The 12,869-nt window shown below is 34.7% G+C and overlaps 1 protein-coding gene and 1 non-coding gene across 2 annotated transcripts in view; both read right to left on the reverse strand.

Moving 5' to 3' along the window:
- The window catches only part of eEF2 (eukaryotic translation elongation factor 2), a 79,307-nt gene that overhangs the window by 31,402 nt on the left and 35,036 nt on the right, over positions 1-12,869 (reverse strand). The window contains exons 5-6 of the mRNA XM_090392009.1: positions 9,632-9,865; positions 407-520 (exon numbers count right to left, since the gene is read on the reverse strand). Of these exons, the coding sequence (XP_090248135.1) occupies positions 407-520; positions 9,632-9,865 (348 nt within the window). The remainder of the gene's footprint in view (positions 1-406; positions 521-9,631; positions 9,866-12,869) is intronic.
- On the reverse strand, positions 6,550-6,667 carry LOC150107695 (5S ribosomal RNA). The gene has a single exon (XR_016548287.1). It is a non-coding gene; the product is annotated as a 5S ribosomal RNA (ribosomal RNA).

Consider the following 12,869-nt stretch of genomic DNA (forward strand, 5'->3'; position numbering starts at 1 on the left):
TTATTATTTCAAGCCAATAATAAACATGGCCATGATATGATCCCACTTAGACAACAGAGTACAGAAAAGTTATTAGGATTGTGAGCTAACTGATTACATATACTGGCAGCCTGCTTGCTGAAGTGGTGACTAGATCTAGTGTGCGTTAGTTTACGAGAAGATATCGCAGATATCGTAATGTGTGGCCTCCTGTCAGTTACTCATAACCCAGTCTAAGATAAGGAAGAAGTGCATGATGAATACATAAAAGATAACCCTTTAAATATGCATGCTAAATATAAAGTCCCCATAGCAGATCCTTTTTTTTTAAACAAAATGTCACTAGTATAAAAATATAACTAGTCAAATGACAAATCAATTCTTGCAAAAACTAAACTAAAAAAAATTCAACAAACTGCTTGTATACCTTTAAGAGATTTTTTCCATCCTTTTCTTTATCATCTCCCTTTAGGGTAATCTTCAATTTTTCAAGCAAACGAGCTGTTTCTTCTTTTTTATAATTCATGATTGCATCAAAAATCTGGAATTAAAGGCATGTGTTACACTAAGTCTAATGAGGATTCCACTGAAAACAAACCATATGGACATTTTAACGTATAAGCACTTATTATATTAACCTACCTTAAATTAAGACACGAGAAATGTAATACAAAACTTTAATAAAATCGCTATAAAAATATAATTATTTACATGAAGTTCATTTAAAAAGATTCCATAAGAACAGCTTCCTCTCTCACACACTCATACTTAATTTCAGTAATAAAAAATGTTAACCAAAAGAAACAAAAATTCCTTTGGTTCCAAATTAAGTCATCTCACTCTGGCTCAAACTTAACTCTTTGCAAATAAAGAATCTCATTGTAACTCACACTTTAAGTGTAAACTATTTTCAGAAAAATTACCTTGCTTCAGTCTTCCATTAAGAGAAAAACTGTTGGTATAGATAATCTCTGGAAGATTTACCATGTTACATCTAAATAAATATTTTTAGAACTGTTTTGTCTTTTTTTTTTTTTTTTTTTTGGGGGGGGGGGGGGGGGGTAGGATATGTGGTTAATACACAAGGTATGCAAAATTTAAAACCAGGGGTTTTAAGGGTAGGCAGTGAAATTTTTTGGGGAAAGGAGAAGGATAGAATATGATGAAACAAGATTAGGGGTGAGAGCCATTCTGACTGGCATTGTCTCCGGAGTTAGTGGAGGCTATGTCATGGGTGCAGCTGTGTTGTTTTCTATTGGTCAGTCATGACCCAATTATGTTCGCGATTATACAGAGACAGATTTTGTCGTTTGAGTTTTTGTCACATTTTATGGCTATTGTTTCCGATATTCTAAGCATCGTTTCATTTTTCTGCATATTTCTGTTCAAGAGCATGAACTGCCATTTCACTTTTTACTGTATTTTGTATTCTGTTTTTCTATTTATTTCTTAGATGTTCTGGAATTGGTATGTTAATCATTGAAGTTTTCCTCATAAAGATCTGATCAATGGAACCTGTGTAGGTGACAGTCTTGCTGGCAAGGAAATTTGTATACCACATTGTGGCATTTCTTTGTATGTTTTAGAAGTGTTGGCAATTTTTAGTTCGTGGTGAACATTAATTTATCGTCGGTTAAAAAATGTATTTGTAGGCTTTCGTGTGTTCTGGATGTATGGCAGTTTAATGATTGTGTGTTGGGAAGTTGTGTGCGTTATTTTGACATTTTGTTGGCACAATTTATTAGCCGTGTTGAGTCATTTTGGTTTTCAAAAAACAATTTCTTTATTTCTATGTTGAGATAGTTACATGTAGTCGAAAACTTGTATGCATTAATAAATTGTACTAGAATGATTGATTTTGGCTTTAGTTCTCTAAACAATGCATTACATAATCACCAGTTCCTAATTTTGAATAAGTTTTCCTGTTGTGTTTAATATTCTGTAATAAACATTATCATGAACACTATTTAAAAGAAAGAAAATCAACTTTCTACTGAAACTGAAAAATCTCTTCAGTTTCATCCATTGAAGGAACACAAAGTATAAAGAAGCAGGTCACGGAATACATTCCTAGAACTCTTTCAATCTCCACAGCAATGTAAACAAGCAACTAATTATGTAAACAAAAAAAAAACAAACCCTAGTTCTGAGCATTCTAAGGGTGCCATTGATGCCAGCTGTTTGATAAGTTTGCTATACTATGAATAGAAGTCAACTTACTATTGAGCCACACCTATGGACTTCACAAATTTTGCTATGCAAGTTGACTTGTGGAGTGTCATGTTTATTCAGAGTACATAATTTTAATGAATCAGTTGACTTAAATATTATGCAATCTTGTATTAGAAAAATGAGAAAGACATTGAGAAATATCACCCATCCCCAAGTAATATAATGCAGTTTTATTTTATCTTGAAATTTAGCAGTCTTTATTTTTTATCTGTTGCGAAAATGATTTTATTTAGTTATTAAAACACTTTGTAACTAAAGTTTATGTTATAATCACTAAACTTTATGTTTTTTGTAATGTGACAAAATCTTGACACTTGCAGAGGTTGGTGTTTGTTCAAGTTAATTTATTTCTGCAAGCAGTTATAAGTTTGTTATTCTTTACCAACAAATTTAGCTTATTTTTCTTTCAAATTGTGAATGACCACCAGAATAGATAAAAATAACTAATATTTTTTAAAAGCACAAGAAAACCTCGCTTAACAAGAATTCGATGTGCGATAATCAGTTAGCACAAATGAGTAAAATGATACCATCTCCAGCTTTAAGCGAGTGATTAATCAAGTTAACATGATTTTTTTTAAAGTTATGCAGCAAAATTTTTTGTTGCCAATCTGCAGTGAATGGAAAAGTTGGGAGTCATTAACCCCTTAACACACTCAACCGAGTTAACTCGGGTCCAAGAAACTGAATTTTCCCCATGCACCTGAGTTAATACGTGTGACCGTGAATTTTGGTTTCACATATAAATACAAAAGAATATACACACTAGACAATTTTGTGCCTATTTCCTTTCAGCCAAGAAATGCCAACGGTATGTATGAGCTATTTTGTTTGCACATTTTTTGTCCACGATTATAACTGCCTAAATTTCTTCGAGCTTTTATTTGATGAACAATTGATTCAACATGTTGTGGATGAAACAGATATGCAAGGAGTCGTACCCGTGGTAAAGAAAAGACTTCTTGGTATGACACAAATCCAAATGAAATCAGAGTATTTTTGGCTGTTATACTTTTGCAAAGTATAGTAAGAAAACCAGAATACTATCATTATTGGACAAAATATCCATTATATACACCATTTTTCCCAGATTGTATGAGCGGGGAACGCTTCGAGGCCATAAAACAATTTCTACATTTTTCAAATAATGATAAATTTGATCCAGCAAATCACCCTCACCCAAAACCTGGCCAATTTATGTAGATTTATTATTATTTTATCACACCTCCAGGCCAAAGACTCATCGAGGGAGGGCATCAAATCTACAGCTCTTCATCGACCTTCATCATCTAACACCAACACCATCTACTGTCAACTACCACCACTAGTACTCTCACAGACAATCACAAACATCCATGCCCATGGCAGGATTCGAACCCACAGCCTTTTGGCTGGAGAACGGATACGCTAACCACCAGGCAAGATTCGGCATAAAAACATACTTATGTGAATCACAAAGTGGATATGTCTATAATTTTATAATCTATACTGGCAAGAATACCATTCTGGACAGAGATTTCAGCAATCTTCCAATGTCTTCACAAGTAGTGATGACTTTGACGAAACGTTTATTAAATAAAGGTTATTGTTTGACTATGGACAATTTCTATAATTCACCTGGATTAGCGGATCTATTGATAATAAATAAGACTGATGTTTATGGAACATCATGCGTATCATGAAAGGAAGTACCCAGCGAATTGAAGAATAAAAAATTGAAAACTGGAGAAGTAACTGGTTTTCAGAGAGGGAAAGTGTGTGTAATGAAATGGAAGGACAAGAAGGATATTTCCCTTATCTCTGACATCTAAAATTGCCATTCACACTACATCAATGGTAGATATAGAGACGTGCAAAGGAAGAATAAAAAAACTTGTGTTGGATTACAACCATACCATGGGTGGTGTTGATCGCATTGATCAACACCTGTCTTCATATGTTGTACTCAGAAAGAGGCAAGAAGTATTATAAAAAGATTTTCTTTCATCTCTTAGACCCTGGCACTGTGGAACGCTTTTGTGCTTTACCAAAAATCTAGCAGCAAGATGGATTCACTTAATTTTTGCCTCAAAGTAATCAAACTCTCCATTGAAAAATATAAAACTACAAGCATTTCAAGAAGTGGACGTCCATCAAATATCCCAACACCACTGAGATTATCTGCACGACATTTTCCATCTTTCATACCACCAACAGAAAAGAAAGAAAATCCAACTCAGCAGTGTTTCCTCTGCTCAAGAAAAAGGAATGAACACAATAAAAGGGCTCGCAAAGAAACAAGATATGTGTATTGACTGTTTACTAACTCAGTTTAGCAAAGTAGATGCAGTTTAGTTAACTTTTTTTGGCAAAAGACTTTTTTTTTCCCTCCAAGATTTGTTAATGTTTTTTTGTGTATAAAGAAAATAAAGAATAAAAAAAATTGGCAGAAAAACGACCACTTTCTGATTTTTAATTGGTTTAAGGGGTTAAGAGACAGCAGGCTACCTGGGATACAGTGAGTATCTGGACTATATTAAATAAGAGCAAAGAATACAAAGAACAAGGAACAGTTGATAATGCTTCTTTTAGCATGCAGATTACTAAGCCATTTAATGATTGAGATGGAGGGTCTTCTATTACACTAGATTGAGGATTATAACCAAAAAAGAATACCTTAGTACAGGGAATATTCAGGCAAAAGATCTCAATATTTTTACTTCATCGAAAGAGACCAAATTTTAAAGGGAATGTGAAAGCTTTACTCCGAGTTTAGGATGGTTTAACCATTTTAAAAATCAAGCTGACTGAATAAGCAAGAATAAATGGGGAATCTGCTAGTGCTGATAAAAATTGTGGCCAAGTGCAAAGCATAATTCAGGATGGTGATGATGATCATCAAATATTCAACATCTATGAAATCTCTCTTTTTGGAAGCATATGCCAACAAAAACTTTCCTAGCTAAAATTGAAGCATCTCAACCAGGATACCAAGCATTTAAAGATCGCCTTACATTTTTATTCTGAGGCAATGCAGAAGGCAACTTTAAACTCAAGCCTATGTTAATTTATTGTGTGCAAAATCCAAGATCTAACATTATCGAAGAAATCAGCACAATTGTAAAATAACTTGGATTTAATGAACTGGATAATGAAGATGTGAGAAACTTGCTTGATTCCCATTCAGAACAGTTAGGTGAGAATGATCTTCAACTGGAAGAAAATCATACATATGAAGATAAGGAGTGCGAACAAGAATGTTTCAACTTAGAAGCTAACTGCAAAAGAACTTGAAGTAATTTTCAATCACACTGAGTATGCTAATGAAATTTGTTTGATGCTGATCCTGATGTGGAAAGAAGATTCGAAGTCTGCCAAAATCCTTATAAAGCGATTGCCAGCTATTGCAAATTGCACAAGATGAAAAAGTCTAGCACAATTCAAACAACTTTAATTTTTTTGTAAAAAAGTAGCTCAATCAAATATTTAGACATTACATAAAAATTTAAGCAACTGATTTTTATTAACTTGATGATTTTATCCTCTAATATAGCCTATACTGTTATTTTTTTCTCCCAAATTTACGCTAACTGATGGATGATTCCTACTGCTCATTGTATTTGCTTAGCGTGTATTAATTGATGGATTAATTAATCACGTTAAGTGAGGTTTTCCTCTATCAGTCAATTTTATTGGATATAAACAACTATATAATTTTGGAAAAATTCTTCCAGCAATTTGATCCCATCTTTATAATTTGGATTGAAGACAATATTTTGTTTCAAGAAGATTCTGTTTTCTTTTAAATAATGTTAGTGTTCACCAATAAAAAATAGGAACTTCAGAACTTAAGGCCAATATTTTATTCTTTTTCTTAGTGGATAGTTTTTCTGAAACAGTGAAATTTAAATTTCATACACAGACATCTACTAAGGTGATAAAAATTTTTTCTCAATACTAAATTTCAGAGTGAACAGGTCCTTAAGTTCGTGACAGTGAATTGGAAAGGGATTAAAAAATAATTGTAACTGATTTTTTTCCAATTCTGAACTTAGTGTTCATGTTTTTTAACCAACTTCCTGAAAATAATTATAAATGCATGATGCTATGTTAACCCCACCCCCCTCTTCCTTTTTTTTTTTTTTTTTTACAATCCTTGCCTTTAAGGTCAAGATAAAAGGAAATGTAATAAATAAGAATTAAAATGCAGGTAAACTAGAACAGTAATCCCTTGATTAGTCATCATCATCATCATCTTCCTTATACCCTCTTTTACCTTGCGGTGTCGAGGGTCCATTGATCATCGGACCTCACGCCGTTTACAGGATAAGGTGATCAGCCTTATGCCTCTAAATTTAATGCCAGCAGCACCCGGTGTTCCCAGGTGGCACCCTCCCAAGTACTGACCAGGCCCAACGCTGCTTAACTTCGGTGATCAGACGAGAACCGGTGTATTCAGCCTAGTATGGCCGCTGGCCTTCCCTTGCACCCCTGATTAATGAGTCATTTTTTTTGATACCCAAATTTGATTAGTACGCCTCTAAAATTCAATCCGTGTGCCTATATACATTTTAAAAATAAATGTTACAGATATAAAGTTATTTTTAATGGCATACTACACTACTTCCATGCACACTATGTATACTATGTTCCAAATTTTTACTACCAAAATTTATGTCGTCTGCTATAGTATGCTCAGATTCGAGACCCTTCGACACTTCTGCTGCACATGTCACAAAAAGGAGATTCCATTCCGATAACAGGGTAATCAATCGGTCTTCTGGGATGAGTTTATTATCACACGTCAGAAAATTAACTTCTCTTTTATGATCATTGTAGTTTTTAAGGCGCTAACTATTTTGCTTTTATAACAGTTGGAAAATTTCATCTATAAAGCACGTGATTTCGCGTGTTGGCGACCAATTCCTACGTCCTTAATTTCTTTCGCTGCTTCAATGATAATATCCAAGAGTTAATTAAATCTCATTTTGAAGAATTGAGTGATTCCGACCTGCTAAATTTAGATGCACAGCGGAAAGATCCCGAAGAATATGAAAAAAATTTAACCACTGATTGTCAGCTAAAAGAGATTTCACAGAAATAATTTGAAAATATTTTTCGTACAATTGAAGTTTTTAAGCAGCAATGCTTAGAAGCTGACCCTGATGAAGAGAGAAGCAGTAAAATTTGCAGAAGAGGCAATAGGAGCATACTGCCGATTGTATGAAAAAAAATAAACAAAATGCCAGCCAAACTATATTAGCTCAATTCTTTGTTAAGAAGTAGAATAATAAAATTTATATTCTGAATATGTTTTATTGTCTTTCAGCTTCATAGTTTTCCTTTAACTAGGCCATGAGACATACCTTAATTCTTCTATAAAAAAATTAAGGTTCAAGAAAGAAATTTGAGGCACGCATTATAATCTTTTCCCATAGGTTATTGTATTCGATTAATGCGCCAGTTTTAAAGAACACATTAGGTGCACTAATCGAGGGATTGCTGTATATAAATTTAGATAGAACGTAACTAATACTTGTAGTACAAACTTTAATTACAGTAGAAATTTAAAAAAAATCCATGTTAAAATCATTGAATTCCTGCCATCTAACCTCAAAGAATGTAAAGGATTTATCTTCCATATAATTATTTTTTCCCAAGTTTTTAATAACTGAGCAAAGAGTAGACAGTTGTCTTATCAGGACATTAGCATGATGATGGAAGCAGATGAAAACTTCAGATGGAAGTTGTTTTTTCCCTAGGATCCTGAAACAAAGCAACAGTTCTGAATGGATTGGGAAGACATCTTCCAGAGAAAGAGATAAACAGATTCCAAGTCATGCATCAAAAACGATAATTTGAACACAATGCACAAAGATTTCATACTGTATGCGCTTTGCAACCATATGCCTGGGGAAGGAGTGTCCTAGGTTCGATTCCCATCAGGGACGTGAGGAGCTGAAGGATCTTTCTCAGCCATAGCCAAGTAAGCCAGTCTTGGGCGTGGACAGCAGGGTTTTTTTCCTCAGTTTATTCTGGGGTTTTGTCCCGCAAAGCAGGCAAACTGGCCTTGAGAACTTAACACTACAAGCCATAGGATATACCGGGGCATAGGGCTGACCACCTTATCCTGTAAACGGATTGAGGTCCGATGATCAATGGACCCTCGACACTGCAAGGTAAAAGAGGGTATAAAGAAGATGAGATGGGGATGAATAGCAAAATCCTCCTGAAATGCCTTCAATGTATCTGTACCATTGCATTCTGGTTTGCAAGATTTTTTCACGTTGTATAATGTGTCCAACCACAAAGCTACAAATGTGAGCCACTTTTTGACACACAATTATCCTAATCCTTCATCAACTTCCTTGCTCATTGGACTTCCTTCCAAAGTTGAAAATGAAGCTGAAAGGACACGAATTTGCAGATGCTCCAGCCATCCAAAAAGCTGTAACAGTGAATTAAAGGCAATCAAACAAACAAAATTTTACAGCTCTCCGAAAAAACAATAGTTCAACCATGCTAAAGCCTGTATAAATGCCACCAATGGATTGTATTTTGAATAATAAATGCAACCTATCACGTCTGATTTTTATCTCTCTCTCTTTTTTTTTTTTTTGTCCGACTGCACCGTGTAGAAGCTATATTTTGAAGTCCTAAGTATGGTGAAGAAATAAGACCTTACACACTTCAGGTCTGTGACATGTATTTTCATAAGTGTATATAAAATTGTTCTTCCTGGAATAAAGCTTCCATTGAACAACAGTTAAAAAATCTGCCGTAGTGATTCCAATTGGAATCACTAACTTTCTTGGCCTACATAGCCCATATTATGTGGCGAATGATTCCAATTCTGAAATGATTCACTGAAAATGAAATTTCCATGAATCATTGAAAAAAAAAAAAAGTTTCCATTTTCTGAAAAATGAAAATGTATTTTTTAGAAAAATACTTTATATCCTTGCTTTTTTAGACCTAAAGAAAAAATATAAATAGAAAGAAAAATTTTTTTCACTTGTAAAAAAAAAAATTCAGATCAGAAAGGGTTAACAACACTGCCCTAACATGAAGTAAACTCATGCCTGTATGACATTTGGAATGCCATATAGAATATCAGATATTTACTATTACCATGAACTATTACATAAAACAGGTGAATTGCAAATGTTTAGGATGCAGTACAGTTGCTCTCACCCCTTAATTGTGCATTTTAAGAACTGTTCTCAATGGTCTTAGTAGAGTTAATATTTGTTTACTCGTTATGGAACAAACATCTGTTGATGCCAAACAAACACATTATGTTCGTTTTTTTTTTTAAAAAAGCACAAACAGTATCTTATATAATATTTGTCCTAATGAAAAAACAGTTCAGGAAGTACTGCTTTTAAAATCCTATAAAATTCAATATTTTAAAGTACAAATCTAGTTTTTAAAAACATACCTTATAAATAGGATCCAAAACAAACATACAAAATGCTCTTTTGTAACCTTCATCGCCCTTTTTGGACCATTTCTTTTGTTGAGGATTATAGAAGTTCTCACCCCAAAGACGATTCATTAATTTCTCAACGTCAATTTTGAATTTCTCTGCATAAATCTCAGCAAACTGCTTAAGGGTAAATGCCCATCCATGTAATCCAGACCCAAAACCAACACTTCCTTTACTGGGATCAACCTGCAACAAATAATGTAATAACAAAAGTTTATACAAAGTATTATAGAGAAATTCATATGTAGATGAATTATTATGAATTATTATTGAGAGACTTCTAGGGAACCAGGGACTCCACATACCAGCTATCATACTTATTCTTGAATTTATTCACACTGCTTACACTCACAATATCCAATGGCAATTCATTCCAATCATGCACCACAGAGAAAGATCTAGCCCTCACCCTCTTCTTAGCAACATTCATTCTCAGCTTCCAAGGATGTACGTTCCCCACCCTCCATTAAGTGAAAAATTCTAATCAGTATCAATCATGCCACCCTCTCTTTCTCCTGTTTGCTAGTATCTGCAGTCTACAAATTCTCAATCTGTCTTCATAATCAGTATTCCAATCCTGATAATTTTTAACACTCCTTTACACTCGCCAATATATCAGAATCACAACAGAAACCAGAACTGCACATAAAAGTGAGGTCTTATTAAAGCCTTGTAAAGAGCCAAAATGACATCCTTATATGTGAACAGTCGTTTCAGTATTGCAATTATCTTTTGAGTTGTATTTGGAATTTTTGCTATATGGCTCCTGAACTTCAACTTCATATCTACTAACACTGCAAGATCCCTAGCCTCAGTTTCTTCTAGCATAATCCCACCAATATAATATGACATTGGATATCTAATCATGCCTTTACATTTACTAACATCCATTTTCCCATGCCCACAATTCCAGTCTATTTAAATCATTCTGCAAGTACTACATATCAGCAACATTCCTGATTACCCTACTTATCTTTGCATCAGCAAATAGCTGTATGTAGCTAGTCAATTCAATTATGCTGTAACCATTGTGAATACCCCATTAAACAAAATGTTATTTGTAAGAATCATAAAAGGTATTTTAATCTTATGTACATACTAGGGATAGAGGAATGACAAAAATTCACAAGAAGTACCCTTTTGATCAAATAAGCACAAGTTGCTTTGAGGGACATGGATGATCAGGTTTGGATCTAGACTTACAACATTTAAGATGTGTGCACAGTGCTTAAGAGGATGCTGAAAAAAAAAAAAAAAAAAAGGTTTGAGAAATGTCAGGTCGTGAACTAAGTGAAGCTGGATGAACATGACTGGCAATGGAACTTAAAAGTGCAATATTTTTCTTGTAAACTGAATTCTACACAAACATCCAATAACATAACTAGTTGATCTTATGAGATATGAATCCTACCAAAACAGCTAAAATCTGATTCTATGCTCAAGTTTAAACCATCTCAAATATAAAATGCACATCGCTTATTTGAAAAGCAAGAAAAAATTTTTCCCATGCAACAATGTTAATGAGATAGAGGATAAAATATGCCCAAGGTACACCGCCTCTTTGTATTATATGTGAACCCTACATAAGTGTAAATCGGACATTTTAGTGTCATTTGGTTGTTTCATGGATGCAAGGATCAAAGCCAAATAACCAGGAGACCTTAACATGGAATGTGGAGAACTGAACACCACCTCATGTGGTGCACCCCGTTAGTAGGTATCCACTGGGTACAACTGAGGATAGGCTGGCAATTTGGACTTAGATGATCAAATTGAACTCAACTGGCTTAAACCACAAACATGATGGTGCAACATGAGATTTCGTGCTGGTTCGGGTATTGTTCAGTTAAACAAGGCTCCTGCTGTTTTTGTCAGGGGACAGACTCGAGTTCAGTATCTTGAAGGATTCGAGATAGCAGCCATCAAATATACAGACTATTGATGAAAGGGAAATCAAGCTAGCAGAACTTGAAAAGTACCATGTGGACTTAACTGACATCACCAAAACAAAGAAGACTAACAGGTGAGATCTTAGTAAATATAGAATTGTCCAAATCATTAAAAAGGAACTTGACATTATTAGCATTCAAGAATGTGTCAGCAGAGCTAATCTAAAGGTATGACATGACCACTTAAATAGAATAGGTAAACATGAGTTAGCAAAACAGGTGTTTGATGCCAAGATGGCAGGAAAGAGACCCAGAGGAAGACCAAGTCAAGGTCAATGCTTGAGAAGCACGAAATGTTAGATATGACAATATCCAAGTGCTGACAATTAATGGACTAATGACAAAATTGTTGGTAGATTATTTATAATGTAAACTTAATCACAGTGCTACCATAGTAGCTTGTGTTAAATCTTGAATGAAGAGATTTCGTTGTGAAACATCTCATTCAGGATTTCACAAGCATCAAAAACACTGAGAGAAATACAAGTAGAGATGTTAATTGCTTGAAAAATTTTAAATAAATGCTTTTTGTATTGGGGTATGCCATGTAAGAAAAAATGTACCTGTAAATTTAACAATGGAAGAAAATTTGATGAGAACTATGTTAATATGTAAAAGTGAGTTCAAAGTTCGCAAGAGACATTTGGATTAGTAACATGCCCCATGGCAGTCACATAAGCACGGAGTAAGTTGTGCGCAGGAGTTTCCCGGAAGACGCAAGGAGGAGGACTGGAATTGCGTTCAAAGGAGTAGTGCCGAGCGGAAAGGTATGATGCTATAGGAGCGCCGTTAGCCTGCTGGTTCTCGTAGGCTTTTTTCTTCTCTCTCTACTTTGGCGCAGGTCACACGAGGGGGCCAAGCTCGAGTAATTCCCTGAGATGAATACATGAGAGCAGTCAACAGAACGATGTCTAGATGCAGTTCTGCAGCCGAGTAGCGAACCAAGTGCGAGCATTTAGTCAGTAAAGCGGTAGAATCGATGCAAGCTGATCGTCATGCTAGACCATGTGGACCAACTTAAGCAGAAGTGTTCTCATCTACATCGGAGAGGATAAACCCAATAAAGTCCGAAGGGTAACGTACGAATCTTTTAGTTTCCTTTGTGTGTAATAATGTGCAAAAAAATATTCATTAGTGGGACCTATATAGGGGAGGGGTCCTTGACCTATGTCGTCCTACTTTACAGGGTAATCCCATAAATAATTTAAAAAATAAATTTCGACTTGAAGCAGCGCAACGTA

Source organism: Typopeltis vanoorti, chromosome 4 (assembly GCF_054136105.1).
Source record: "Typopeltis vanoorti isolate ZY-2024b chromosome 4, IOZ_Tvanoo_1.0, whole genome shotgun sequence".
Lineage (NCBI taxonomy): Eukaryota > Metazoa > Arthropoda > Arachnida > Uropygi > Thelyphonidae > Typopeltis > Typopeltis vanoorti.